This window comes from Madurella fahalii (assembly GCF_045866475.1).
Source record: "Madurella fahalii IFM 68171 DNA, scaffold_2, whole genome shotgun sequence".
In the NCBI taxonomy this organism is placed as follows: Eukaryota; Fungi; Ascomycota; class Sordariomycetes; order Sordariales; genus Madurella; species Madurella fahalii.
Window position 1 is genome coordinate 3,181,887 of NW_027263972.1, and position 27,216 is coordinate 3,209,102.

Here is a 27,216-nt window from a genome sequence, read left to right on the forward strand (position 1 = left end):
AGTGATGGATAAGGCCAGGAGACAACGGAGAGGGCCTGGTTTATTTGGATATATGGGAAAGGTGGGCTGCTGACGATCAAGATATATGTGCGATGCATGTTGCCTTAGTCATAATTATGTTATTCCCTGTGTTATTTTTGCAGATAATGCCCCCGAAAGGAAGAAGAGGGGCCAACCAAATTGAGTTACAACTTGAACTGAATTCGTAGTAGGTACAATAATCATTACATCGGCGTATTTGACCGTATCAATTTTACGAGTCACAGCACGAATGTACTAGTAAGCGTCTAGCCCCCATTTGCCATCATTTCTGATGCCGTAGCGGTCGTGGCGCTGTCGTTTGGCGTTCCCGTTGTCTCTAGGACTGCATCTAGAGGTGTTGTCTGACTCCGAAATTGATGACATATTCGGTCAAGCCGAGATAGAGGCTGTCAGACAATGAATGGAAAAAGATGCATGTCAGATAGGAAGCCCCTGTCCGAAACAGGGGTCTAAAAAGGCGACATAGGCCGAGAGGGGTTCATATTTAGCTAGACAATGGTTGCCATTTGCTACCATTTGCCACACACTTTACCGAAGTACACTACTATCAAGGGGTCTCTCTAGCAAGGCTAGAGGAGAAGATAAGAAAAAGAAAGACTTGAACAATTCAACCGCACAGTCCCAGGCCTCAGCATTTCACTTACTCAACAGCCCACGATTCAAGCCAGTCATTTACGACAAAGAACGCCCTCAGAAGCACCTTTATATCTACAGCATCTTCCACCACAACAGCATGAACACCAAAACCACAAAACTAAATACCTGCTTAGTTCCGACCACTTACTGACGGTTCCCACGCTAATTCAATACCTAGTAGTAGTACTCAATAAAATGAATTTTATTTTTTGGAGTATTTCTTTAACCAGGGAGAATTGGTAATTTATTCAAGTTTACCATTTTTATGTTAATAGAAGAAAGCGCCAAAAGGGAGAAGCATCAAGGCCGTAGTAGAGCGAGTAATTAGAAGAACGTTCTTGACTACATCTTACATACTTGTCAGAAGGGAGCTATAATGCAACCTTGATTATACGTAGACAGTCAAGGTAAGGTAGATTACAGCACAGGAAAAGTTTGTCGGTATCAGCTAGATATGATGCCCCGGTAGGCGAAGACTGGGACGTGTAGGCAGCTGATCTGGCTACAATTTACTTTGCTTTCCCGGATAGGTATGCAAGCAGAAAACATAGCTCTTAGAGGTCCCTGTCTTTTTCAATTATCAGGCATTGAGCGACAGATGCAAGTCTCGCGCATATAAGAAGCCTGGCCAATATTGCCAACGAAGATATAAATCGGAATCGCGCCGAAACTTGTTGACACTGTAGCAAAACAGGGTGTAAAAGACATTGGTCCCGTTATAGGTGCTGGTTGACCGGGAACAGAAAGTCGATTAGTGCGGTCAATGCTGCTCTCACAGCATTAGGTTGGGTGGCTGGCCCTATATCGGATTGCCGCAATTCGCGCCTCCAGAGGGCTCTGGAAACGTGATTGGTGCTGCCGATGGTTCTCACATCCACATCTGAGGAGGGGTTGGTGCCTTCGCCTGCTCAGGCTCATCGCATCCGGTATAGGCGGTGCCGAATCCCTGTGAAATCCCACGCATTTCCCTCTTAAGCAGATCCTACTCGCTTCTGGTCATCCCGCCAGAACGCCCGCAAAGAGGCTGGTGAATTTCCTTTCCCACTGAGTGTTCAAGAGAATGAGCCCACCTGCGACCCTGCTGTGTAGCCCGACACCTGCCGGCCTGCCCTGTCTACGGGGCCCTGTGCCGTGTGGGCAATAGGGAGCGGCGTCGACGCGCATGGCGCGGCACCGTACATACGGCGTTGCAGGCCAGACATAAATTGTTCGTTCCCGAGGGATCTAAGCAGATGTTCAAGGTTCTTATTAGTTGAGGTAAAGCATTGCTCAAACGTTCATGCCCTTTCTCTTTCCCCCACCGCATTAATAAATTGTCAAGTACAACTGAAGTTATCGTCATGGCCACTCCGATTCGGGTTGCTGTCATCCAGGCGGAGCCCGTCTATCTCGACCTAGCAGCCTCCATCAAGAAAGCATGTGGTCTCATCGCCGACGCGGCCAAGGGTGGGGCGAAGCTCGTCGCTTTCTCTGAGTGTTGGGTCCCGGGTTACCCTGCGTGGATCTGGTAAGCCCCGCTACCTTACTTGAGTTACACCTCGAATTCAGCTGTGATGGCCTGTAAACTAATATACATAGGGCCCGACCGGTCGATGTCGAGTTGCAGACACGATACATCTATAACGCTCTGCCCGTCCAGTCTGAGGCGATGGAGCTGGTCAAGGCGGCGGCCAAGGAGCACTCGATCGCCGTGGTCCTGGGCTTTGCCGAGCAGAGCCCGTCCCACAGCGTCTACATCTCGCAGGCCATCATCTCGCCGGCGGGCGAGGTCCTTACGCACCGCAGAAAGATCAAGCCGACCCACATGGAGCGTACCATCTTCGGCGACGGATCCGGTAAAGACCTGAACAATGTCGCCGAGATCGACTTTGGCGCCGAGCACGGCAAAGTCAAAGTCGGATGCCTGGCATGCTGGGAGCACACGCAGCCGCTCTTGAAATACCACACTATCTCGCAGGGTGAGGCCATTCACGTCGCCATGTGGCCGCCCATTGCACCCACGACGGGCGTCGACGACCCCGGCCTATGGAGCATGAGCACTGAGGGATGCCAAAATCTGTCGCAAACCTACGCCATCGAAAGCACCGCCTACGTGCTGCACGCTACGGCCGTTTGCAACCAGGAGAGCATTGCGCTGCTCAAGACGGAGCAGGGGATTGTGTGCAACCGACCAGGTGGCGGCCACAGCTGCGTTATTGCTCCCGACGGCCGGCGGTTGACGACGCCTCTCGGCGATGGGACGGGCGTGACTGAGGGCATCGTGTATGCCGATCTGGATCTCGCCAGGAACGTGGCGACCAAGGGCTTCTTGGATATTGTTGGCCACTACAGTCGGCCAGACCTCCTGTGGCTGGGTGCCGACAGACGGCAGAAGGAAGCCGTTGTCGCCCTCAGACCGGCCGCGCCGGCGGATCGCGCGGGGGAGAAACAAGACGAGGCTTGATATCTTGACTAACTACTAATACCATGACTGGGATTGTTTAACAAGTTCGTAATTTGCCCCGAAAGATCTAGACAGAAATGCGTGACATGCTTGTCCGAAGCTGCTTCTGGACAAGTACAATCTCCAACGTCTGGCCGAGAGCTTCCTATCTCTCAGCCTCCCCTCATTTTCCATTTCCCCTCAATCTTGAACTGGCTCCGATTCCTCGTGAGTGGTGGCTCAAATGTGGGCCCACGGCTGGTACCCCTCTTCTGCAATCCAATTTTGAGAGGTTTTGGTTTCACAACGCCGAAGCTCTGCAGCTCAGCCGAGACATATCATACGTTGAAGCCATGCTCGTTCCCATTCTCGCTTGAGCCGGCACCAATGCGGGGAGTGCTCATCAAGGTGACTTCCCATTGGTCCTCTTCTCGAGAGGTCCTTTCCAACAGCGACATCAGATAGGTTGGGCATTAATACTTGACGTGTGGTCTTGGATGAAGGGGTACTTGTGGGAACGAGGCTCAGAGCAAGGGTAGCAGTATTGCTCGAGCATTATAAGAGCAGTTGATTTAGGCAGGTTAACATCGCTATCCAAGGATCGAAAGCATCTCTCACGCTTTCCATCAACCTTTCAGTTAGCTCTCGTAGGCCCAGCTTTGACGATGCTTGCTTCGGCGATACCAGACCATCTCCAGTGCAGCCGCACTCGGCCGCCACGACTACCCGCCCCCGACTTTCAGCCTCCCTACCCATCCTACAGCGTGCGTTTCCCCGAAAAGGTTTCCCAGCTCGTCATGGCCATAATTGGCGCACAATACAAATCCGCCTCGGATGCCGCCGACGGAGACGCCCAGTCAACCCTCACTCCTTTCTTGACAGCGTCCCCGAGCAGTAGCCCGCCGTCCTTCTTCGAATGGGCGTCTGTCACCGACAACAAAGGTTTCTACAACCTCGCCACTCTCGCGTACTGGCCCAGCAAGGCCGCGTACTCGACATGGGCCGAGCAGTCCGGGTTCCGTGCGTGGTGGCAGGCACTTAACCCAGAGAACTGCCAGCACGGCTGGTTCCTGGAGATCTTCTTTCCCACCACGGACCGCTTCGAGACCCTCTTCAATACGGACGGCACTCCCGAGGGCTCGGCCCACATGGGACAGTGCATGAGCCCTGCCGTCCGCGAGCACGGATACTGGGGCAGCATGCGCGACCGCCTGCCTGTCTCGCAGACCGACGACCTTGTCGGCACCAAGGCCGCCCCCGAAGACTTCAAGACTGGTGGTACCACCTCCAACAGCCGCGTCAGCGTCCCAGGGAGGAAGAACCTCACCGTCATTCGGTCAGGGCAAGACTGGCTCGACACCACTCCAGAAGAGCGCAAGCTGTACCTCGAGACCATGCACCCTGTCTTAACCAAAGGCATGGACTTCCTCCGCGACCACGGCGATGAAGTCGGGTGTTTAAGCTGCCGCTTCATGGAGATCGTCGACCCAGCTACCACCAAAGCGGACAACATAGACCGCACGTTTGGGCTGGCATATTTTGACGACCTGGCATCGCTTGAACGGTGGTGCAAGGAGCATCCGACGCATCTGGCGATTTTCGGGGGGTTCCATCAGTATGCGCGGAAGCTGCAGAATAATGTCACGCTGCGAGTGTTTCATGAGGTCATGGTACTCGAGCCCGAGCAACAGCTCTTTGAGTATGTGGCTTGCCATCCCGGGACCGGGATGCTCGTGGCTCACTAGTAAGCTGGAGGTGAGTGGAAGAAACGACATAGCATAGTCACAGAGACGAGTTAGGTACCATGCAATACTTGGATGTCAAGCTACCTATTCTCCCGGTCTACATACTTGCCGTCTCCCCAGAACACGAAGGAGTGGAGCATAGCTCGTTGTATATGAGGATGCTAATACTGATGGCTACTAGTTCCGATAAGGTATCGTGATGGATGCGCCTTGTTTAATCCAATATCCCGGAGCCCGGTATTGAACTCCTCCGAACCCAAGTTGGTTTATGCATTTAGGCAATGAAATTATTTATGAAAATATTTCGTATTTCTATGAAAGTTTGCAAATGTATCTTATAGTTGGAGGGCCTGGTGAGAAAGCGCTGAGTCTTCTGGGTTATCAATCTAGAGTCCCACAGACCCTAAATCGGAAAACTTCCATATGAGTATAGCTCAGCAAGTATTTTGGAGCAACGAGGCCACGAATACCTAAGAGGACATGATGGCGAAGTCACGGTCTCTGACGTTGATCTCAGATCCAACTCACCAAGCCCCAACATCCCCCATCAACCTCTTCCAACCCGGCTCCTTCCGCTTCGCCGTCATCAAATTCCCCGGCCAAGTCCCTCCCTTAACCCCCGGCAACCCCGTCCGAATTTCGATTAACTACGAGTGCCGACACGCGAACGCCTACCTACTGCGCGGTCGGGACAGGGAGGCTACTACCACGGCCACCGTTGTGGCAGGGAGGCTGGACGCCTGGGAACCCGAGGCGACCACCAGTACCCTTCCCGTGACGTGCTGTAATAGAAATTAGTATAAGCCGGTCCGGGCTGTGGTTTATAATTCTTGCCCTTGAGGTCCGATAACTTTTCAAGTGTCCGTTACTCAGCACCTGTTGCAGGAGGCTCAATGGGTTTACATGGGCCTCAGCTGTCTATAGAGACCGAAGCCAACGGACCAGTTGCGTTGCAGTTGAGGAAGTAGTTACTTATTGCAAACGCTTCAGGGTATGCAGCTGACATCCGGGAGTGGAAGAAGCCGTGACCGGCATAGGCGAGTGCCCTTCTGTCTGCTGGATCGAGGAGCAAATGAAAACAATCGCCATGCCTACCTGGATATGATATCCGCATATAGCCGACGGTCTAGTAACGATGACGCCTATCAAGCCCCAGCAGGCCATTTCAGCATCTCGAGCTCATTGAATTCGGAGCCGGGAACGGAAACGGCGTGCTTTAGGCAATGGACGCTGCCTACCTAGGCGGGCAGTCGCTGTCATGGGCAATATGAAGGCCGGCAGCCCAACCGAACAGCAAGCCTACAGCCGATCACCATATTCCTCTCTTAATCCCGCTGCACGCTCGCGTCTCGGTCGTCTCGTAAACCATGGGAAAATTCGAGTCGACACGGGCCTCGGGCCATGGTCGGGATGCGAGCCAAGGATGTCCAGCTGAAAAGAACGTGGGAAGTCATGCGTAGAATCCCGATACAGGCACCCGCAGAAGGGCGGCGGAAGCGTCCTTTGAGGCGTGATTCGTGGAGCCAACCAGAAACGGAAAGAACGCACATGATGACAGTCCGATGACTGCCTTACAGGGCAGAGCCCAGGAAGTTGCTCAAGAACAGACCAGATTTAGGGCCAGGGTAAACAGACTGGCTAGGATAACGAGTTTCACATGTCTGAATCTTGGAGAGGCTGCAATGATCTGATGAGTCACAATCTCGTCGCGATTTGTGTTCCGGAAACCTTGGGCTCGAACCGGCGTGTGCACTGTGCAATGTGCAACGTTTGCCAGGTTCGTGCTGGCGAGCTAAAGTGGTGAGGCCCACTCAGTCCCCTTGGCTGACCCCAAAACTTTACCCCTCGGTCCAAAGTCCAGCCCCGCCCAACCGGCCAATTCAACCCCGGCCACCCGCTGCGCCCCCCAGCCTGTCCCGCGGTGTGCGAGAGGTCGGATGGAAGGTGGAGAGCGATTTCTTTAAACTCGAGCCGCTGACAGCGCACTGCTTCTGCTCGCCCCCAGACAACCACGGAATGCGGTCAATTGCGCGCCGGGATGCCCAGAGCTATTCGGCTACAATAGCATTTGCCCTCCACACGACCGTCGCCGCAGCGAGTCGAGCGAACCACGACCACAACCACCCCCTTCCGTCTAACGACATCCGCCGAGGCAGCAGGGGTAACCTGAAAGGAAGGACAGCACAACATCGCGCATCGCAGGAGCGTTAGCAGAGACAGGTAGCGGCAGCGGCGTCAGCACCAGGGTCGGCAGCTGCTGCGTCGGAACCGCCATCGAATCGTCGCCGATTGCTGCGAGGAGCCGTCGGTCCTGCTCAAATGAGCGACGGACTCGACGCCCGTTGCGTAACCACGAGACCCAATGGGAGCCGCGTGCTCTAGACAATGACGGCAACCGAAGCCATGGAGAGGAGCGGGAACGAGGCCACGGCCTCCAGGACCGAAGGCGAGACTGCCTCAAAGGATCGCCATGCGCCAGCCGCAGACGACGCCCGCAGGACCCCGAAGAGGCGGCGCAAGGTGAACCATGGTGAGAACCCTGCTAGCCTCCTATGTTGCTCCCCCAAATCTCGACGCTCGCGAAAGCTAACGTCAGCCTGCTGTCCATGGTAGCCTGCCTCTACTGTCGTCGATCTGTAAGTCACTCCTCCCAACGCGCCGGGCCCCCATACACACCCGAACCCTTATCCAGCAATTGGCCTCTTTCCGTGGTGTGGCGCGACAGGCTGCTGCCGTTGATAGCCACCACGGCAGCACGCAGGCGTCCACACTCCGGCGAAAGGTGGAAGGGGCAAAAAAGGGAAGAAAAAGGAAAAAGGAAAAAAGAAAAAAAAAAAAAAAAAAAAAAAAGAGGAAATTGCACGTATCAGAATCGTGATAGTGGCTAACCATGTCATGCTGCTCTGGCCGTCTCTAGCATATGACGTGCGACCTCGTATGTACCCTTCCATGGCTTGAGCTATTAACCCCGTGCGGACGGATGTTGACCCGAGGCTGTGGCGTGCACAGGCGAGGCCGTGTACGAGATGTATCAAGCGCAACATTGGGCACCTGTGCCATGACGAGGCGAGAAAGTCCAAGAGATTGCTGGCTTCGTCAACCGCCCACGACTCCGGGTCCCAGCCGGACCTCGGGGCCAGTACCGTTGGCCAGAGTGCCGCTTCCATGGAACCGCCCTCGTTCGACGCGGCTATGGGCGACGATCTAGGCCAGGTCGCGAGGGCCGCCTTTGATGTCGCTGCGCTAGCAAGCCGGGGTGATCCCCTCCAGCTCGTGCAACCCACAGCAGTGTCGGGCATACAGACGAGCGCGCTGGATACCGCCATGAGCCGATGTAGGTGGCTTGGCCCCCTTCAAACTCGTTTGTTTTCGGCGCAGCAGCAGAACTGACGCTGTCGTCCCACAGTCGCCAGTTTCTCGGACCGTTGGCTGGCCTCGCAAAACCATTTCCACGACATGCACAACTTCCACCCCAACTATGTGATTGCGCCCGAGGTGACAAACGAGTTCAATCTTTTGAGTGATTTTTTGCAGACGAGCTTGCTTGACGACGGTGCGCATGTGACAGATGACCAGAACCAGGACGACGCGGCCACGGGGTTCCCCAGCAGCAGCAGCAGCGCCATGCTCCCCCCCAGCGCCACCACGGGGGGTTCCATACTTCCGCCAAATGCCGAGCAGGCCAAGGCCATCTCGAGGCCCGGGAGCACTCTGCCGACAGACAAGGCGCGCGATTACTACCTCCAGGCGGCAGATCCGTCGGGCACTCTGCCGGAAGAGCGCATGCGACAGGTCTTGCAGGCCAAATACGACGCGGGCCTGCTGAAACCATTCAACTACGTCAAGGGATACACTCGGCTCTCGACGTACCTGGACATGTATGTCACGCCGTCATCCAAGCAAAAGGTTCTCCGGCAGCTCGATCGCTTCAGACCGAAGTTCCGTGAGAAGATAAAAGATCTGACCGACATGGACTTGGTGTTGGTTGAGATGTGGTTTGAGAGGACCCTCATGGATTATGAGCGGGTTTTCGCCAGCATGGCCGTCCCGGCCTGTTGCTGGAGGCGGACAGGAGAGATCTTCAGGGGCAACAAGGAGATGGCCGAGCTCATTGGCGTGCCGGTCGAGGATCTCCGAGGGGTGAGTTGGGCATGCGGAATACAACTGTCTTGTCTTTCTCTGACGGTATCCATCAGGGCAGGATCGCTCTCCACGAGATTCTAACAGAGGAGTCGAACGTGAGGTATTGGGAAGAGTTTGGGACCATCGCATTCGATTCCGCCCACGACACGCTCCTCACCGCGTGCTCGCTCAAAAATCCGTACGACGCGACCAACTACGTCCTGAACTGCTGCTTCTCGTTCAGAATCCGCAGGGACGACCACAAAATGCAAGCCCCCCTTGACGCCCGCTCTGCTCTCCGCTCTGCTAACATTCACAGTCCGAGTTTAATCATCGGGAACTTCCTTCCGCATGACCCTGATGTCGAACGTTAACTACGGCCGCCCAGTTGATACGCACACGACTACAACAAGGTCACTGCTCATGTATATCTTCGTTGGAGCAGGCTGCAATGAAGACGTCCAGGCATCTCTGCAGTGGACCGAGTAACTCCACTCCACTTGCATTTTTCTACAGTTATCCGAGGCGCAATCAGCCGCAGCGTGCATGGACGACAAGCTAGGCCGTGATGTTGTTGCTTCCGCAAGAAGACGAAGGCACTGCCCAAGTCAAGGAACCGTAACCCCAAGCTATGCATTGCAATAGCGCAACCACTGGGCCTCTTAGAACCAAGGCCTTTCAGGCAACATACAAGATACCACTCTCATAGTAAATGGAACGCAGGATGCAGAAGCCAGCATTCATGGATTAGGAAATGACTTGAAGACGGCGGTTGCAGGGCTCTTCGGTGGTGCTTCCCGGCCGCACCTTCCGGCATGAAGCATAGAACTAGGCAGAAACCGAGTCGAACACTGTATTTAACTCACCCTGCTCCTACCATCCCCATTATTTTGTCCCCTGCAAGCCGCCACCGTTTTCATTGACCTGTAGGAAGAGTCCATCTGCACCGGACCTCAGTAACAAGCGGCGAATCTCGACCAACCTATACACGGCATCCCCAAAAAGTGATAGTCTGGATCTAGCCTCGCAATGCCGCCAACCCGGACACCCAAACATGTCCCGGCCTCGCACTCCCGGTCAGATGGAAAGTATGAGAGGCGAATCGAAGCAGCAGTCGGTATGCTGTGCTGCCTTTTCTTGTTGTTTTTCCTTTCCTCCTCCGCCTCCTCTTCCTCCTCCTCCTCTCGCCCCCTTATGTCCTACCTCTCCCTTGACCGCCCCAAATCCCCCCTCCTTGACCCCCCCAAATCCCCCCTCCTTGACCCAACCACACCCCACATACCACCACGCAGGAACATCCCGTACAAAACAATGATACTAAAACAACTGAAAACAAAATAAATAGACTTCGCCCTCTCCCTAAAACGCCTCCTCTCCTCCTCCTCCTCCTCCGACCACCCCTCAGGCATCCCCCTCACCGACTCCCTCGTCTCAGACACGTCCCGACACATCGACCGCCTGCATGCTTGCCAGCAGACCTACGTCCCCGGCCTGTCGGGCGACCCGGAGATTGACGAGCTCGCGACGGGCCTGTGGAACCTGTGTACCCGCCTGGCCAGGTAGGTCGGTATGCCCGGTGATGAGGGGGGTGGGCTGGGGGGAGTTGGGGGGGATGTGGCTGGGTGCGGTACGGGGGGCAGTGGGAACAGGGAGAGGGAGAAGGGCGGGCGGGCGGTTGATGGTGATGTTGAGATGGGGGGTTCGGGTGCGGGGAGGGAAACTGGGGAAAGACGAGGCGGAAGCCTGCCGCGGCTGTACCTCCATGGACGTGCCCTCGCGTTCTACCTGCTGAGTGTTGCACGGCCCAAGGAGAACGGGCGCGCTGCGGTCGTGATGAGGCTCATGAGGCTGGGGTTGAAGGTCGTAAGGGATTGTGTTGGTTTGTGTAGACCGGGGAAAGAGCGGTGTCGAGCGGGATGGCTAACGATTGAGCTTCTAGATGCCTCGGAGTCCAAGCTCGCAGGTCTGGTGATCCAGGCGGTGGCTGATTACAAGGGCTGGCTGCAAGATATGGCGGATGGGTTGCCCGAAGAGGAGGTCACGGAGTGTAGGTGCTTGGAAGTCGAGTATTTCATCATGAGGACGGCAATGGTATGTGTATCCTATCTAGAGGGTGATTGGTTGGCGATGCTGACGGCTTTAGGCGTGGGTAGAGGGTCGCCTCGATGTGGCCGAGCACATGTATACCAAGGCGGAGCGTCTACGCCAGTTCCTCTCGCCCGAGTACGCAGAACGCCTGGCTGATGTTCTCTACGAGATCGGCAAGTCGTTGTCGTCCCGGAGTGACTTTTCGATCGCAACCAAATGGCTCGAGCGGGCAAACGAGATCATCAACGGCCAAGGGCTAGAGCAGCTGACCCGAGAAGGTGTCGAGTTGAGGCTAGCTATCCTGCAGGCTCTCGTTACTTCACTCCTCGGTGCCGGCACCCCAGATGGACTCGAAAAAGCCAAGAATTACGTGGATTACATCGAAGCAGAGGTGGGTAATAAGCTGGTTGTCTCGTTGCTCAAGCTCGAGCTGCTGCAGAAAACGCCGGCTGAGGTGTTTGACAGCGAGGGGTACGCAGACGTCTTACGGCACATCATACGGAACATTGGATTCTCCGAGTCAGGCTTCAAATTGATCATTCATCATATCAGAAAGTTGCACGACAAGAGCCCTGGAGCTGGGTGTGCTGTGCTCGATGACTTCATACTGGCGCTCAGGGGTGCTGAAAAAGATGAGTGGATGGAGAGGGCCATGGTTACACGTATTTGGATGATTACGAATCAGCGGGACTCTATCGAGACTGTTAATGCAGTGCAAAGTGTGCTTGGGTGTCTTTCGAAGCCCTTGAGTGCAGAAGCGGCGGTGGCGGCGCAAGCGGTAGGTTAACAGCTGATGTTTACGCCCACTCTAACTGATTACTGTTCTAGCTCATCTGGAAGAAGCTGGAGTTTAGCTACGGCCAGGGACAGTATGACCTGGCTGAGAGCTGGTGTCAGCTCTCACTTCACTCTGTATTTCAGAACTGCGGCCCTAGTAACACATCGAAGTTAGAGAGGTAGGAATTCTTTCTTGGGCATCGTATGAGGGGAAGCTGACAGCGGAAAGAAAGTTGCTCCTGTGTGCGCTTGCGAGAAATAGCTTGGATGCTGCAGTATCCATCATCCACACGATGTCACAGCAGAGCTGGAATGAGCCTATGACTGCGTACCTGGCCTTCAAGGTCGCCATTCGTGTCGAGGACCGTGAGATGGCTGAGAAGTGTCTCGAAACGGTCGCACAAGCGCCGGACCATATTGACTACCTCGGAGCTTGCATCGCCGAGTCACAGAAGGCCGGTGACATCCATTGTGCCATTGCCGCCTTGAAGAAACTCCAGAGCGGATACGAATATAAGGAACCGAATCCCGTACATCTGCCTGCGTTATTTCGATGTACGATCCGTCTGTTGAACTTGCTCACAAGCACCTCTGGGACAGGGACAGGCGGGGACGGGATCGTTAACGACCTCTGCGAGCAGTTTGATGCTGGTGAGTGTACCCTTGATGTCGGCTGTCATCCCGCTAACCCAATTAGTTGTCTTAGCCCTGGAGCGACAGAAAGCAGACAACGCCTCAGTTCGCAAGCTGTTCACCATTGATGAACTCGAGTGGTTCAGCAGGAACGCCTACAATCTTGCATTGAAGAACACGACAACATGGGAACTCCGTTCTGTTGTGCGGATGCTGAACGCGTGCGTAAACATCATCAGTCACTTTCCCTCGGATATCGGGTCCAATGTTGAGCTTTCCCTTAAAACGCTCTTCTCCCGTTTTGTGATGGCCTCGGCGCTGGTCTCCCTTGCCAGGACGCAAGACAATGTCGAAAAGCAGCTGCAAGATTACAGCGCTATGCGGAAGCACATTGGCACTTTTGACAACGAGCTTCCTGAGTATCTCCCGCAGCTGGATGAACAGTCGAGGGAGGATATGATCCGGAAGCAGGCCACGTTGCTTGCGTTTGACTTTGAGGCTGCCGTTGCCCTAAAGCAGTGGGACGACCTGGGCTGCATCGTGCGGCGGGCGGTGTCTTGTAAGAGCATCACGGCATTTCAGGCAATGGCGGATTGCCTGTTGCGGGCGCAAGCCCCCGGACAAGGTATGTGATCTGCTATCACCGAACCCTTTTCCGGTTTCTGACCTAGTCCCACCAAAAGTACTTTACTCCACGATGCGCAAAATAGTCAACGAGATCTGGGTCCTCGAAAGCTTCGACGCCGTGAAGCTGGCCAAGTATACCCGCTGTCTGTTCCAAGCCACCCTACCGCTGGATGACGGCTTAGCGATGAAGCTGCTGGAAGAGGCGTGCAGCAAGGCGAGGGAGCTGCGCGAGGTGAGGACGTTCTCCAATGGTTAACCAGCGAGTTATTGACACCACGCAGAGCGAGGCGACCTGGCCGGAAGAAGAACTGGAGTGGATGGCCACCACGGCCTTCAACCACGCCATCGATTGCTACAGCGCCCATGAGGTTGAGCGCGCCAAGGGGTGGGCGACCAAGGCGATCAACTTGGCGCACTACTGCAATGACCCAAAGTTGGAGGAGATTTTACAAAGTAAGTATTTGCGGCTGAGCTTTGATGGGAATCGGGGTGATCTTGCTTGAATCTGGTACAAGATGGGGTGTTTCGATGCGCCGGGGGAATGTCTGAGACACATGATGCGGAACTGGGACAAACGGCTTTGACGACTTGGAGACCCAGCGCACGTGTCGCAACTGGTAACTTGCTTCATCACTCTGTACATTTGCAGACAAGTGGCACGGCAATGTCGTGATGGGCACCAAAGTTCTGTATTCCAAAAGCATCATTCCTCACCGAGTCCAAACCCGTCGTAACCAGATAGATCCAAGCATGAACCATAAACCAAGGTACCCACTCCCCTTGGTGTAAAAAGAAGCAGAAATCTCAAACCGATCCGCCCAGCAGAATGCCCCTCAAATAGCAATAAAAAAGCTCTTCTCTCCCTCCTTAGGCTTCACCCGCGCTCTCTCAATAATCGGATCCACGCACGCCAACCGGATCCTCTCGGGCGTAGCCGGACTCTCCAGCCTCAACAGCCCATCATCATTATCATCATCATCCCCGGCATCACCTTTCTGCTCCCCATCGACACCCACCACCTTCGCCCTCACCCCAAACTCCTCCCTCGCCGCCTTCAACGCGTCCCGGATGGCAAAGAACACGGCACTCCCCATGAAGAGGGGCGGCTCGCCGACGCCCCGGCTGCGCTGTATGGTCCGCAGATCGGTCCACTCGACGCCCTTGAGCAGGCTGACATTCCAGACCTGGGGGATGTCCCGGAACCCGGGGATCTTGTAGGCGCCGGGGCCGCGGGTAAACAGGTTGCCCTTTTGTGGCCCGTTGCGCAGCCAGAGGGACTCCTCCATGGTGAAGAGGCCGACGCCCTGGATGAAGGCGCCCTGGATCTGGCCGTAGTCGATGGCGGGGTTGATGGAGCGGCCCACGTCCATCTTGACGTCGGCGCGCAGGCAGGTCCACGTGCCCGTGAGCGTGTCGACCTCGACTTCGGCGGCCGTCACGCCCTGGGTGAAGTAAAAGAACATCTTGCCCGTATTGGCGCCCCACGTGTAGCCTATCTCAGGCGTCTTGTAGAAGCCCTGGGCGGAGAGGTTGACGCGGTCAAAGTAGGCCGCGTGGGCGAGCTCTTTCATGGTCGCGGAAGGGCCGAGTTTCTCGCGGTAGGGGGCTAGTCGCTCGTTGAGCTGGGCGCAGGCGTTGTAGATGGCGTAGCCGTTCAGGTCGGACGAGGCGGAGGCGGCGGTCGCCGACGCGTTGGCGACCGTGTTGGTGGCCGTTTCGGAGATGAAGACGTCCTCCATAGGCACGTTCAGTGCTTGGGCGGCGATCATGGTCATCTTCGTGTGCAGCCCCTGGCCCATTTCCGTGCCGCCATGGGCGACCAGGACAGAACCGTCATGGTAGATGTGCACGAGCGCGCCGGCTTGGTTGAACCACAAGGCTGTGAAGGAGATTCCAAATTTGGTGGGGATGAGCGCGAAGCCGCGCTTGCGCCACTTGTGCGAGGCGTTGAACTTTGTGATGGCTTCGCGACGATTTGCATAGTCGGCTTCTTGTTGCACTTGCTGGTACATGAGCGGTACGTGCCAATCTGTCAGGGGCTGGTTGAAGTGCGTCAGCTCGCCGGCTTGGTACATGTTGATCTCACGGAACTTCTCGACGGGCATGCCCAGGCGGTCGGCCACCTCGGACATGTAGGACTCGGCGATGAACATGCCCTGGGGACCGCCAAACCCACGGAAAGCTGTGTTGGACATGGTGTTGGTCTTGCAGATGCGGCCGCGCACGTGAATGTTGGGGATCCTGTAACAGCCGTCCGAGTGCGTCATGGCGCGTTCGCACACGGCCGCGCTGAGGTCCCAGCTCCAGCCGCCGTTGTTGAAAATGTCGAGGTCAAGCGCCTGAATCTTGCCGTTTTTGCTGACGCCGAGCTTCCACCTCCCCAAGAAGGGATGTCGTTGCCCAGAAATCACCATGTCCTCCTCCCGCGTGAGCATACACCGTACTGGTCTGCGCGTCTTCTGCGCTGCCAGGGCTAGGATGGAACTGAGCTGGACCGATCTGGTCTCCTTGCCTCCGAATCCACCGCCCATCCGCTTGACTCTGACAACGATCTTGTTGGCCTGGACATTGCAGACCTGAGCCGCATATGCTTGGCTAAAAGGGGGTCAGCAAATGTTCAGTAAAATATCAACAGAGAGTAACACTCACGCTTCGTTCGGATTCTGCGTACTCGACCAAATCTCCATCTCCCCATCTTCGGGCTTAGGAATCACCAGCGACGCGTTCGTCTCCAAATAAAAATGCTCTTGCCCACCCATCCGCGCCACCCCCGTAAACACATGATCACACTCCTTGAATGCCGCCTCTGGGTCGCCCTTCTTAATTTCCCTGAAGAACTTGAAGAAGCTCTCTTTCTCGATGGCCTCCTCAATGCTAAAGATGGCCGGCAGCTCCTCGTATTCGATCTTGACCGCACGTGAGCCCTCTGCGGCGCGGGCCGCAGAAGTTGCGAGGATCAGACCGATCGGCTGACCAGCCGTGTATACGGTGTCTTCGGCAAAGAATGTTTCTTCAAAGTGCGGCGCGCCCCAGCGGTTGGCTTGCGGGGTGGGCATGTCGCTCTTGTCAACATAGTCCACCACTCCGGGGATGTCGAGGGCTGGGCCGTAATCAACCGATTTGAGCTTTGCGTGCGCTTTAGTCGAGAGGACGAGGCAGCCGTAAAGCTCGTTTTTGAGCGGCGGGATGTCATCTGTGTATTGCGCTTCGCCGGTCACTTGCTTCAAAGCGGCCACGTGTGGATTGGACTTGCCCACGGTTTCTTGCATGTATTCTGCGGCCGCTTCCTTGTCTTCCTTACCCGTAGAGATTTCTCTCTCGAGTTCGGGCACCGCTTGCACATCAGCATCGCCGCCAAGGCCTTGCATGGCCTCGTGATAGAAGCGATAGAAGAAGCCCAGGGCCAGCGATTTTCTGTACGAAGCCATGCCCCCAGGCACTCCAAACGGCAGATCAAAGTCTTTTTCCAAAGCATTCATGGCTCCCTCGAGTGTTTCCAGCTCGGCGAATTTCCTACCGGTAAGATAGGCATTGGTCTGCTTGGCTGCCACGGTCATGGGCGCCATGCCGCCGTAAACGAGGTTGGCAACCTTGACAATGCCGTCATCACTGAGCTGGAGCTTCAAAGCGGCTGTGACAATGGCGATGTCGTCGTCCTTTCGCTTCGCTTGCTTGTAAGCCCGGAAGAATTCGTTCCTCTCCTGGGTAAGGGGGATGCGGATCGAGGCGAGGACAGCCTCGGCTGGTAGTGCTGTCCGGCGATAGCCTTTGAAGAAGTCGGCCATGGGGATCTCAGTTTCCTTGCCTAGCGACTTGGCAACCAACACAGCGTCAGCCGCCATGAAGACAGGGTTCAAATCGGAGATAGGCGAGGCGGTAACCAGGTTCCCAGCCGGTGTGCCGACGTTCCTGATTTGTCTGCCCGCGAAGTACTTGATTTGTTTGTAGATAGCGCTGAATATCTGCCCCCGCGCCTCCCCATATTGCTTGAGCGCTTCCTGGCAAACATTCTCCAGGTCCGTAAGCGTGATATTGGCTCCGATCTCGAGATGGTCCTCATTCAAGTGGTACTGTCTCAACTCGGGAATATCCCCCACATACACCGAGATGGGGTACTGCAGCGCCTTGAACTTGATCTCAATCTGGGTCTCGGTGCTGCCACCTATAATCTTAGCGGTGGGGTGCGCAGCCTTGATCTCGAGGAGTTGCTCCAGTGTGACGGGACGGAACCACCTCTTGCGCTTGTTGCCAAATGCCAGCGGTCTTAGTTCGTGCTTCTTCAGAGCCGGCGGGAAGATGAGCTCCGTGTCTGGCTTGTACTCGATGAACCCCGGCGGGGTGAACCGCTTGATGGGCTGGCCTTGGTCGACACCATCCATCGCCCCATCCCCGCCGCACCCGCCTCCTCCACCATTCTCCATGCAACAGCCGCTCCCCCCATTTGCCTTGCTATTCCCACATCCCTCCACCCGCTTTGGAACGCTAAACGTCTGCGCAGCGTCCAAAATCGGCCTGTACCCCGTACACCGACACAGGTTACCATCAAACGCCTCCTCGATGTCGTGTTCCGTCGGCGCCTGATTATTCCGTAGCAGAGCGTACAAGCTCATGACGATACCAGGCGTACAAAAACCACACTGGGAGCCATTGCCCTTTGCGACGCGCTCTTGTGCCGGGTGAGGCCGCTTGACGTTGCCGATACCCTCGACCGTGATGACATGCTTGCCGTCGACAGAGACCAAGGGCGCGAGGCAGGCGTTGACGCTAGCGTGGTAGATCTGCTTCGTCGTCGGGTTGTATTGAGATATGACCACGGTGCAGGCACCGCAGCCGCCTTCGCCACAGCCACTGGGTAACGGGAAGGCGAGGTTAGTCTCTAAAGGATGGCTGATGCAGGAGGTATGAGTTGGGGATGGAGGAAGGGGAACGTACAGCTTTGTGCCTGTCAGACCAATACCCCGGAGGTACTCTAGTAGAGTGACTTCCGGGTCGATCTCATCTAGGACAACTCGAGTGCCGTTGAGATAGAAGCGGAGCGTGTCGTCGAAAGTAGTGGTGAGCGCCCCAGCCGGCGGCAAACTGGGCTCTGGTGGAACGGCGGAGGGCGCCATTGCGGACTGAATTCCGGGATCTCTGACTCGAGTGCGGTGCTCTTGAATGCTCCTGTGTACAAAGTCCGCTAAAAGACTTGCTGAGAGGTGCCGCCAAGACGTGCCGCGTTGATACACCGTCTTTCAAGTAGTCATTCTAGAGCTGCTCAAGGTAACGGGAAACGAGCGCCGCGGCGATTGGTATGCTGTTCTCTAACAAACTACTATCAGAATACCCCGTCCGGCGAGGTTGAGGTGAGATGCGCAGATGGGTGGCGACCCAGAGGTACCCGATCATGGGATGCCCCGCATGTCTACCCGGCTACGCAAGGGATAAGACCGTTCCGTGGGGAAGTGGCAGGGGCCCAAATGACAATTGGAAAGACGTGATCCCACAGGCTATCGCGGCTCCTCAGGACCTGCATTGACCCTCTTTACGCTGAAGATTGATGTTTCTAGTGTAAGGGTTGGGCGAAACCGTCTTATCGCCGGGGTGGGGTAGGTGATATGACGTCGGCCAGCTCCGCGATGCGCCGCCCGCCGTGGAGGGGACTGGCGGCGTTCTCCATACCCTAACCCTAAGATACTCTGATGGAAAAAAAAAAAAAAAAAAAAAAAAAAAATCCCGTCCCTGAACCCCTGAGTAGCGAGAGCTGCTTCCTTTTTATGTCTATTGGCATGGCCCTGGTGACTAGATGTAAAGCTTCCAGAGCAACACACACCAGTTGTAAGAAATGAAGTAGCTAGCCCCTTAGACCTCGATTATTTGCAGTTTATTCGGTAGCTTTGTCAGCTGTTGCCCTCCGTCGCAGACATAAACAAACAACTGGCACATCTCAAATGTCTCCTATTAGATGTGACGGACCTCACACCGCTTGGCCGAAACCCACCATTCTAGCGTGCCGGACCAGGGTAGCGCCATCCACGACAACCCGTCATCGTCCACCGGCGGTTCGAGCCTGACATCCTTGACCCATTGGGGGTCGCGACTGCAGCCAAGGTAGAGCTTGCTGGCCTTTCCGACCAAGAAAGGCCCAGACGCCCAGTCAAAGCGAAACGAGCCGACGCAGGCCTTGTCGCCGTTGGCGTACCGGATGAGAAGCCCTATAATTCCGTCCAGGTTCCCTCGTCGGCTCTTGCAAAGAGTCACTTCGGCAACGTCCTCCAGCTTGCAAGACGAAAAGAAGCTGCGAGCTAGCGTAGGTCGGGATTGGGGAATCAGAGACAGGGGGTAGGCCCGCTGAACCGTCGGCTCTGCGTTCTCGGCCTCGCAAGCGAGGTAGAAATCTCGGAATGGATCGTCGCCGTTAAAGTAGATGGGTGACCCGCCCCTCTTTGGCTTGTGGACGCAGTGGAACGGGCGCTGGAGGGCCTGTTCCGACCAGAAAACGAACGATGTGGCCCTTCCTTGGTTGGTGATGAACTATATCGAGAGCAAGAACCCCCAAAGTTAGCTCGCTCTTCAACTTCGGCCAGACACACATCCTCACCGTGAGCCCAGGACTCCTCTTTTGGCGGTAGGAAGTCCCTGTGGACGGTAATATAAGACACATCTCTGTTATATATTCGCCTGGATTGATTGGCATATATATCCAGTACCTAGCACGCCCGCAAACGTGTTCATATTCGGGATCTGCCTCCCCTTCTCGGTGAGCGTGCATCATGCACACGCTCTCTCCAAAAGAAGCTACTGAATACCCCGTCGTGCCTGGAGCATTGCACTCGAGACGAGCCATACGAACGCTGGGCGGGATTCCGGACAAGAAATTTGACTTGGCCAGCATTAAAGGGACCCATTCGAACGCGGGTAACGGATCGTGCGCAGTAACGAGGAATACGGGAGAGGCAGGCTCACGGACTGGCCAGCCGGGACCGGCGGGGATCCTGAGAGTGTCCGAGATCACGGAGACGTCTCTGAGCTTCATGCCCTGCCGTAGTGGTTAGCACGCAGCTGGGGCGGATCTGTCCGAGCAACTGACATCTGTTTCCGTTTGGACCGTAAATATCCCTCCTTCACTTGTTAAATGCCTCCACCACACCCCCGGGATGGCGCCTGGGCCGGGCAAGACACGGCTCGGAGAAGCAAACTGCACCTGCCGGATGCCGAGATGGTCAAAAGCAATGTAAATCTCGTGGACGGCACGGCCTCTTCGGGCATCCAGGAGGAGGTACTCCCCTCGCTCTGCTTCGGCCTCGGTCGTGTTCCGTAGCGTCTTTAGATATCGAACGCCTTCGAATACGGTGTAGCTTGCATACACGTCCCGCGAGAGGTCTATCTGGGTGCCGACGGATGCATGTTCCTGCACCTGCGACTGGGCTCTGATAATGGCGAATTCGCGGACCAGATGTCTGGCGATCCTGAACCACAGCTCGACGGGCAGGTGGCTCGTCGCAAAGGCTTGCCTGAGCGTCTCGACCATCAATTGCTGCAAGACAAGCTCCCGCTGCCGGTCCTCACGGGGCGAGGTTTCGAACAAGTACCTCGTGGCGGCGAAGAATTTCTTGGGCGACGGAACCTGGCGGTTGATTTTGACGCATGTGGCGTGGAAACAATGGGCCGTCTCAGCTGAGTAGGGCCCGCAGCAGCCGCAGCACATGTGTATGCGAAACCCCTTGTAGGTGGCTTTGGCCCAGCCGCCACGTTCGAAGCGGAACTCATCCGAGATGTCGCGGGGATCAGGGCCCGGTGAAGCGTACCGATCGCCACTTGGGTTGCAGGTTGGGACGCGAGAGGGCCGAGGCAGAGGGCCGGCAGCAAACAATTGACCTACAGCAACTAAATCGCCGTCTTCTACTTGGAACTGGCACAGCCGGCATCGAGACGCCGCGATGCAGTAATCACGGCGGCCATCAGATGCCGTCGCCATGGTCCACAAACTCTCCAATGAAAAAGTCGGATGCGAGAACAAGTTGGAGGTTTCTTGGTTTCGCTGGTTTCCGCACACCGACCAACGGCCACTGCAGCCAGAGAGCCGCAGCCCGGTTTCCCCCACCTTCCTTCACCGTAAAGTGCTGGTAGCTCTCCCGTCCGTCCGCATCTGAGTAGGTAGGCCGGCCCGCTGATCAGTCGCACATATCTTTTTCCCAACGGCATCCAGGGGCTCATATTCATGGATATTCCGAGTGCCATGTCGTCGGTATGATGCTCGGGGAGGACCCTGTCGCCATCGCTCATAATCAACCCCCTGTCATGTTCCGCAACGACTCCACTACTGTGCTGTGATGAGGCCTTTGCGACACAGCAGTAGTAATAAGAAAAGCCCACCATGGATGGGTCCCATCCCCAGCGTCTCGATATATCAGGCGGAATATTCAAGCGCAAACCCCTCAGTCTCCACATTCCGAATCAACAGTATCCATCTTGCCGCGACTTGGCCATGCCTTGGAAAAATGTCCGCCGGGTATTTTACCCTTGCATACATAACAAATCCGGATCAAGCGAAGTCGCTGCAGACAGTGAAGAACGCAAGATGTCCCTTTCTCTGCCGTTAACCCGTGATTCTCTCGATTTCTTCTCGTCCAACACAGGGATAACCGTGACCAGTTCCGCCTTGACGCGCGAAGTCTTTAGCATAGAATCACGATGCAGCCCAAATTCTACAACATCATCAATGATGAGCTGCGGGGCAGCGACAACACACACCAAGTGACTGACCCCAGGACCGAGGAGGCGCTCTGGCCGTGCCCGATCGCCACGACCCAAGACTTTGAGGATGCCGTCGCTGCTGCCCGACAGGCATTTAAGACGTGGTCCAAGACGACCGTCCCCGAGCGCCAGGCGCTGCTGGTGAAGCTGGCCGATGTCATCAAGGAGAACGCTGAGGAGCTCGCCAATATCCTGGTGAAAGAGTCAGGAAAATCGGTACGTCGTGAGCTTCGCCGTTATGCGCATACAGCACAACTGGCAATGAGCTGACTAGGATACACAGAAAATCCTCGCCGACATAGATGTCCAAGCAGCCATTGCTCAGTGTCTCTACTTCTGTCAGTGTAACTAGCGTATTCCTGCCTCAACACGCAGCTAACACGCCTCCTTCAGCCCAGAACGCCCTCGAGGACGAAGTCCAATACGAAGATGCCAACAGCAAGGTCATCGCAACACACATCCCGCTTGGCGTCGTAGGGGCCATCTGCCCCTGGAACTTCCCCCTGATCCTCAGCAACCTCAAGGTTGTCTCGTCGCTCGTAACCGGTAACTGCGTCATCGTAAAGCCCTCGCCCTTCACGCCCTACGCTGTCATGAAATGGGTCGAGCTCAGCCGCGGGATCCTCCCACCAGGCGTCTTCCAGGTCCTCAACGGCGGGGCGGACCTCGGCGCCTCCATGACGCTCCACCCGGGCATCGACAAGATCAGCTTCACGGGCACCATCGCGACGGGCAAGCGCGTCATGGCGAGCTGCGCCAAGACGCTCAAGAAAGTAACCCTCGAGCTGGCGGGCAACGACGCCTGCATCGTCTGCCCGGACGCTGACCTCGACAAGACGGTCCCGAGCGTGGCCAGCGGCGGCTTCTTCAATGCCGGGCAGGTGTGCGTGGCGAGCAAGCGCATCTACGTGCACGAGAGCATCTACGAAGAGTTCCTCGACAGGCTCGTCCAGGAGGTCGAGCGCTCGTACGCCATCCAGGAGGACCACAGTGCGCCGAGCGTGTTTGGGCCCGTGTCCAACAAGGTGCAGTTTGATGTCGTCAAGGGCATCATCGAGGACTGCAAGAAGAACGGCTACAAGATCGTCACGGGCGGCAAGACGCAGGCCGTTGCGGCCAGCGGGAAGGGCTTCTGGCTGCCGCCGACCATCGTCTCCAAGCCGCCCGAGGACTCGATCCTCGTGCAGGAGGAGCAGTTTGGTACAGTCCCCTCCCTCCCCCCTCACCGAAAACCTAAACCTTTGAGAAGCTTTTGGTTCGTGCTAACTAGGAAACTAGGGCCCGTCCTCCCGATCCTCTCCTGGTCCTCCGAAGACGACGTCATAGCCCGCGCCAACCTGGCCAACGCCGGCCTGGGCGCGTCGGTCTACTCGTCGGACCTGGCGCAGGCCGAGCGCATCGCCCGCCGGCTCGATTCGGGCAGCGTGTGGATCAACCAGAGCGAGCGGCCCAACCCCGGCGCCTTCTTTGGCGGCATCAAGGATAGCGGGTTCGGCGGCGAGATGGGCAAGCAAGGTCTACTGTCATATGCGTACACCAAGTGTCTGCACTTTCCCAAGAACTGAGAGAGATGGCGTGACGGTAGGGGAGGGAATTGTGTATATTTGGACTGCCAGACAATTCTATGTTTGTTCAGTCGTATTGTCGCGTGGGCGGCATCTGAACGAAATCCGTTTGTGCCTGCTTCCGGGTTCTTCGCCCGACACCTGCTTCCCTGGCCGATGAAACCGTGTGCCTTCCCCGGATTTCGGAGATGTAATGGAATCAACGAACTCCCTGCCTCGGCTCCACTATCGCCCGCGGCCTTGGCGATTGCGGGGAGGCGATTACCCCACATCCGCCGGGTCTTGCCAAGCCCCGAGCCGAGCCGGAACAATGGAACCCACAGCAAAATTGAGGATTGCATTGTACACCCGTATACGTAGTTGCCATAAGAGCTGTAGATACGTGATGGTATTTATAGTGCTGATAAATATGTATAGCGTGTGGGGGATGATTACAAGTTTCAGGCGAACAAAATGTATGAAGTTGCTCCTCTCCGAGTCATGTCTGCTCATCTGATTGTCTGCCGGTTTTGGTGTAGAGGTACAGCACAAAGTATTCTCGCCTCCCCTCTCCTTTTGAAAACATCCTGCCGTGTTTATTTCTTCTGTCGATTACATGTGAATTCCTCTCTTAATGTGGTCCGGATTTGCTAGCTTTCTAGTGCCGATGGCTCGCATCTTAGAACCCCGTCGCCAGTGGCAAGGGGAGCAGAGCAACCAGCCTCGGTACGTGGGTGATGTCCCCGCAGCCGCAGCGGGGGGGATAAAAACGTGGGGAAGATGCTTCGCCGCTCGGCAGGGGTAACAATTGAAAAGCACATGCACGACACCGAAGCATTCAAGTCTGTGTCTATCTTTCACCCTATCTCATTTTCCTGTTGGCGGTAATCTGTATTGCTTGTATATCCCGTATACCCACCTTGGAGTTTCGTGCTTTTGATTCATTCGAGCTATACACTTGAACCATCACTATGGCGCGCAAGCAGAAACAGCCGTGCTACGTCCTCGGGGTGGGCATGACTAAGTTCATCAAGCCCCGAGGCAAGGTCGACTACACCGAGATGGGCTACGAGGCCGGCATCAAGGCCATGCTCGACGCCCAGATCTCGTATGACGACGTCGAGCAGGGCATTGCGTGCTACTGCTACGGCGACTCGACCTGCGGCCAGCGCGTCTTCTACCAGTTCGGCATGACCCAGATCCCCATCTTCAACGTCAACAACAACTGCTCTACCGGATCTACCGGTTTGGTCATGGCACGCAACGCTATCTCGGCCGGCGCCGCCGACTGCATCCTCGTCGTCGGCTTCGAGAAGATGATGCCGGGCAGTCTGCAGAGCTTCTTCAACGACCGCGAGCCGCCGCTGGGGACCACATACGCCATGATGGCGACGACGAGGGGTCTTACCAAGGCGCCGGGCGCGGCCCAGATGTTTGGCAACGCTGGCCGGGAGTATATGGAGAAGTGAGTTACGAGACACTTTCCTACCGTCCGGTCATGAGGCTAATAACCGCTTGCTTCTAGGTTCGGCGCCAAGGCCGAGGACTTTGGTGAGATCGCGCGCATCAACCACGCGCACTCGGTCAACAACCCGTACTCGCAGTTCCAGGACGTCTACACGCTCGAGCAGATCATGGCGTCGACCAAGATCCACGAGCCGCTCACCAAGCTGCAGTGCTGCCCGACATCCGACGGCAGCGCGGCGGCGGTGCTCGTGTCGCAGGAGTTCCTGGACGCGCGACCGCACCTCAAGGGCCAGGCGGTGCTCATCGCGGGCCAGTGCATGGCGACGGACGCGCCGAGCCTCTTCTCCAAGAGCGCCATTGACCTGGTGGGGCGGGAGATGACGCAGACGGCGGCGCGGACGGCCATGGCCGAGGCGGGGGTCACGCCCGACGACTTTGCCGTGTGCGAGCTGCACGACTGCTTCAGCGCCAACGAGATGGTGCTGCTTGACGCGCTGGGCCTGTCGGAGCCGGGCAAGGCGCACGAGCTGGTGCGCGCGGGCGGCATCACGTACGGCGGCAAGGTCGTTGTCAACCCCAGCGGCGGGCTCATCTCCAAGGGCCACCCGCTCGGCGCGACGGGCATCGCGCAGTGCGCCGAGCTCGTCTGGCACCTCCGCGGCTGGGCCAACAACCGCAACGTGCCGCACACCAAGTACGCGCTGCAGCACAACCTGGGCCTGGGGGGCGCCGCCGTGGTGACGGTCTACCGGCGCGCCGACGGCAGGGAGGCGCCCGTGGTCGACTCGGCGACGGTTGGGAGGATCAACAAGCAGGGCTACAACCCGGCAGTCGAGGCGAGGGGCTTCACGCCCGAGCAGGCCAAGGCTGTCCGGAGCAAGGACAAGGCCAATGACTTTGCCCTGACGGCCACGCTGCCCATGCTGAAGGCGGCCCAGGCGAAGGTGTAGATAGACGCCCAGCTGAGGCTGCTCCGATAATGCAACCGCTGTATGTGTGTACTGTACTGTACTATGTAACGGCTCCAAGGTCATGCAGCGTCGGGTCCGTGCCTTGTTCTGCCTGAATGATGATCATGCCGCCTGGCGTCTGGCTGCGGGCTGTCAGCTGTCAGCCTCGGAAGCATTGTCCGAGAAAGAAGGTTGAGGTAGGTCCCGTCGTCTCCTGGTCAATGCCTCGCCCGCTAAAACGCGGGACTTGGTCGATGATTCCGAACGTCGAGGAAGAAAGAAACCCGGCTTGGCAAAGCATCGCTCCGGGGACCGTGCGCCCGTCACAGGTCCTTCTGCGAAGCTTCTGAAGCTTCGATTGGGCCGATCACGCACTTGGCTCTTTTCCCTCAACGACGTGGCAGATGCGACAAGCCGTGGCGAATCATGCGGCAATTCCGATCAATCTTGGTTCTGCCGACCGTGATTCGATGTTGCATTCTCACGCTGGCTTCTAGAAAAAAACCGTCATTTGTGTCTCGGAGAGCTGCGTGTCTTTTGGCGCCCGACGCCCTGCGAGTCGCTGAGGCCCAATCGATCTCGCCCACCAACTGTCTTCTCAATCTTAGTCCCCGCCCAATCTCGTTCCCTTACTCGCCTCGCTCTCCCTTTCTCTCTGCTCTCGCTTTACGGTCGGTCGATCAGCCCTCGACACCCGTTTCATAGCCGGTCTGTCTCCAATGGGAAGGTGTTCCAGCAAAATGGCAATTGTTTCCCCCCCCCCGTCGGTCGTCGCCGGACGGGCGCATGAACCAGGCCGCATTTACACGGACCTCCCGGCTCTTGTGTGTTGTGACCCTGTCCCACGGCGGACCACTCGCTGGCTGCTTCCAGGCTTGGTGTCGACACCCACTCTCCGACTTCGAACTGTCATGATCGTCCTTTTCTGTGCTTTTATTAGCCTATTTCTCCGTCGACCCTCTGATTGTGTTGATTCGGGCTGATGGAATGAGACTCATCTTGTCCATGGACTAAGCAGGTCCCCTTGTCCTTGCAAAAGATTCCGTTCTGGTCGCCCTTCCGTTGTCCGCACCCGGTTCGCCCGGCAGTTTGTCCTTCCATGAATACTGATCGGGCATTTTACATGTCCAAGCGGGTTGGCAACCCCGTGAGCGCTGGAGCCCACCCCCCCACGCACCCTCCATCCATGCCAGTACTGAATGTACTGTACTGTGCTGCTGGTACCTGCAGCTCGCTCACGGCCCCCCTGGCCGACCCAGAGTGTTGGAGTCTGGCCCCATTCAAGGCGAGCCACATGTGTCGCCTGCAAGTCCCCGGAACCACACTCCCCTGCTTCTGGTAAGAACTCCTCCGCTGGTTTCGGACTCCTCTGTGATCAACCGTGCTGGCTGCCCACACTTTTTTAGCCGTGAGTCGGCCAGGCCGTC

General features: G+C 56.6%; 8 protein-coding genes across 8 annotated transcripts; 6 read left to right on the plus strand and 2 right to left on the minus strand.

Moving 5' to 3' along the window:
* Positions 1 to 2,018: 2,018 nt before the first annotated feature.
* On the plus strand, positions 2,019 to 3,121 carry MFIFM68171_03690 (uncharacterized protein; the record flags this gene model as incomplete). Its single annotated transcript, XM_071059111.1, has 2 exons — positions 2,019 to 2,185; positions 2,257 to 3,121. The coding sequence occupies 2 exons, from the start codon at positions 2,019 to 2,021 to the stop codon at positions 3,119 to 3,121; spliced, it is 1,032 nt and encodes a 343-aa protein (XP_070915212.1).
* A 644-nt stretch (positions 3,122 to 3,765) lies between these two features.
* MFIFM68171_03691 (uncharacterized protein) lies at positions 3,766 to 4,845 on the plus strand (the record flags this gene model as incomplete). Its single annotated transcript, XM_071059112.1, has 1 exon — positions 3,766 to 4,845. One exon carries the CDS (start codon positions 3,766 to 3,768, stop codon positions 4,843 to 4,845), a length of 1,080 nt encoding a protein of 359 aa, XP_070915213.1.
* Positions 4,846 to 7,230: 2,385 nt separating this feature from the next.
* Positions 7,231 to 9,341, plus strand: RDS2 (Transcription factor; the record flags this gene model as incomplete). Its single annotated transcript, XM_071059113.1, has 5 exons — positions 7,231 to 7,375; positions 7,459 to 7,481; positions 7,855 to 8,179; positions 8,252 to 8,985; positions 9,042 to 9,341. 5 exons carry the CDS (start codon positions 7,231 to 7,233, stop codon positions 9,339 to 9,341), a joined length of 1,527 nt encoding a protein of 508 aa, XP_070915214.1.
* Positions 9,342 to 9,996: 655 nt separating this feature from the next.
* Positions 9,997 to 13,595, plus strand: SPO22 (sporulation-specific protein 22; the record flags this gene model as incomplete). The annotated part of the gene is made up of 10 exons (XM_071059114.1): positions 9,997 to 10,084; positions 10,313 to 10,526; positions 10,608 to 10,846; positions 10,907 to 11,058; positions 11,111 to 11,833; positions 11,884 to 12,011; positions 12,062 to 12,483; positions 12,530 to 13,090; positions 13,149 to 13,324; positions 13,374 to 13,595. The coding sequence occupies 10 exons, from the start codon at positions 9,997 to 9,999 to the stop codon at positions 13,593 to 13,595; spliced, it is 2,925 nt and encodes a 974-aa protein (XP_070915215.1).
* Positions 13,596 to 13,925: 330 nt separating this feature from the next.
* MFIFM68171_03694 (uncharacterized protein) lies at positions 13,926 to 18,203 on the minus strand (the record flags this gene model as incomplete). The annotated part of the gene is made up of 3 exons (XM_071059115.1): positions 13,926 to 15,687; positions 15,742 to 17,940; positions 18,025 to 18,203. 3 exons carry the CDS (start codon positions 18,201 to 18,203, stop codon positions 13,926 to 13,928), a joined length of 4,140 nt encoding a protein of 1,379 aa, XP_070915216.1.
* An 829-nt stretch (positions 18,204 to 19,032) lies between these two features.
* On the minus strand, positions 19,033 to 21,049 carry MFIFM68171_03695 (uncharacterized protein; the record flags this gene model as incomplete). The annotated part of the gene is made up of 4 exons (XM_071059116.1): positions 19,033 to 19,605; positions 19,673 to 19,710; positions 20,038 to 20,110; positions 20,162 to 21,049. The coding sequence occupies 4 exons, from the start codon at positions 21,047 to 21,049 to the stop codon at positions 19,033 to 19,035; spliced, it is 1,572 nt and encodes a 523-aa protein (XP_070915217.1).
* A 716-nt stretch (positions 21,050 to 21,765) lies between these two features.
* Positions 21,766 to 23,393, plus strand: MFIFM68171_03696 (uncharacterized protein; the record flags this gene model as incomplete). The annotated part of the gene is made up of 4 exons (XM_071059117.1): positions 21,766 to 22,044; positions 22,112 to 22,166; positions 22,222 to 23,028; positions 23,107 to 23,393. 4 exons carry the CDS (start codon positions 21,766 to 21,768, stop codon positions 23,391 to 23,393), a joined length of 1,428 nt encoding a protein of 475 aa, XP_070915218.1.
* Positions 23,394 to 24,343: 950 nt separating this feature from the next.
* On the plus strand, positions 24,344 to 25,789 carry MFIFM68171_03697 (uncharacterized protein; the record flags this gene model as incomplete). Its single annotated transcript, XM_071059118.1, has 2 exons — positions 24,344 to 24,837; positions 24,898 to 25,789. 2 exons carry the CDS (start codon positions 24,344 to 24,346, stop codon positions 25,787 to 25,789), a joined length of 1,386 nt encoding a protein of 461 aa, XP_070915219.1.
* Positions 25,790 to 27,216: the final 1,427 nt, after the last annotated feature.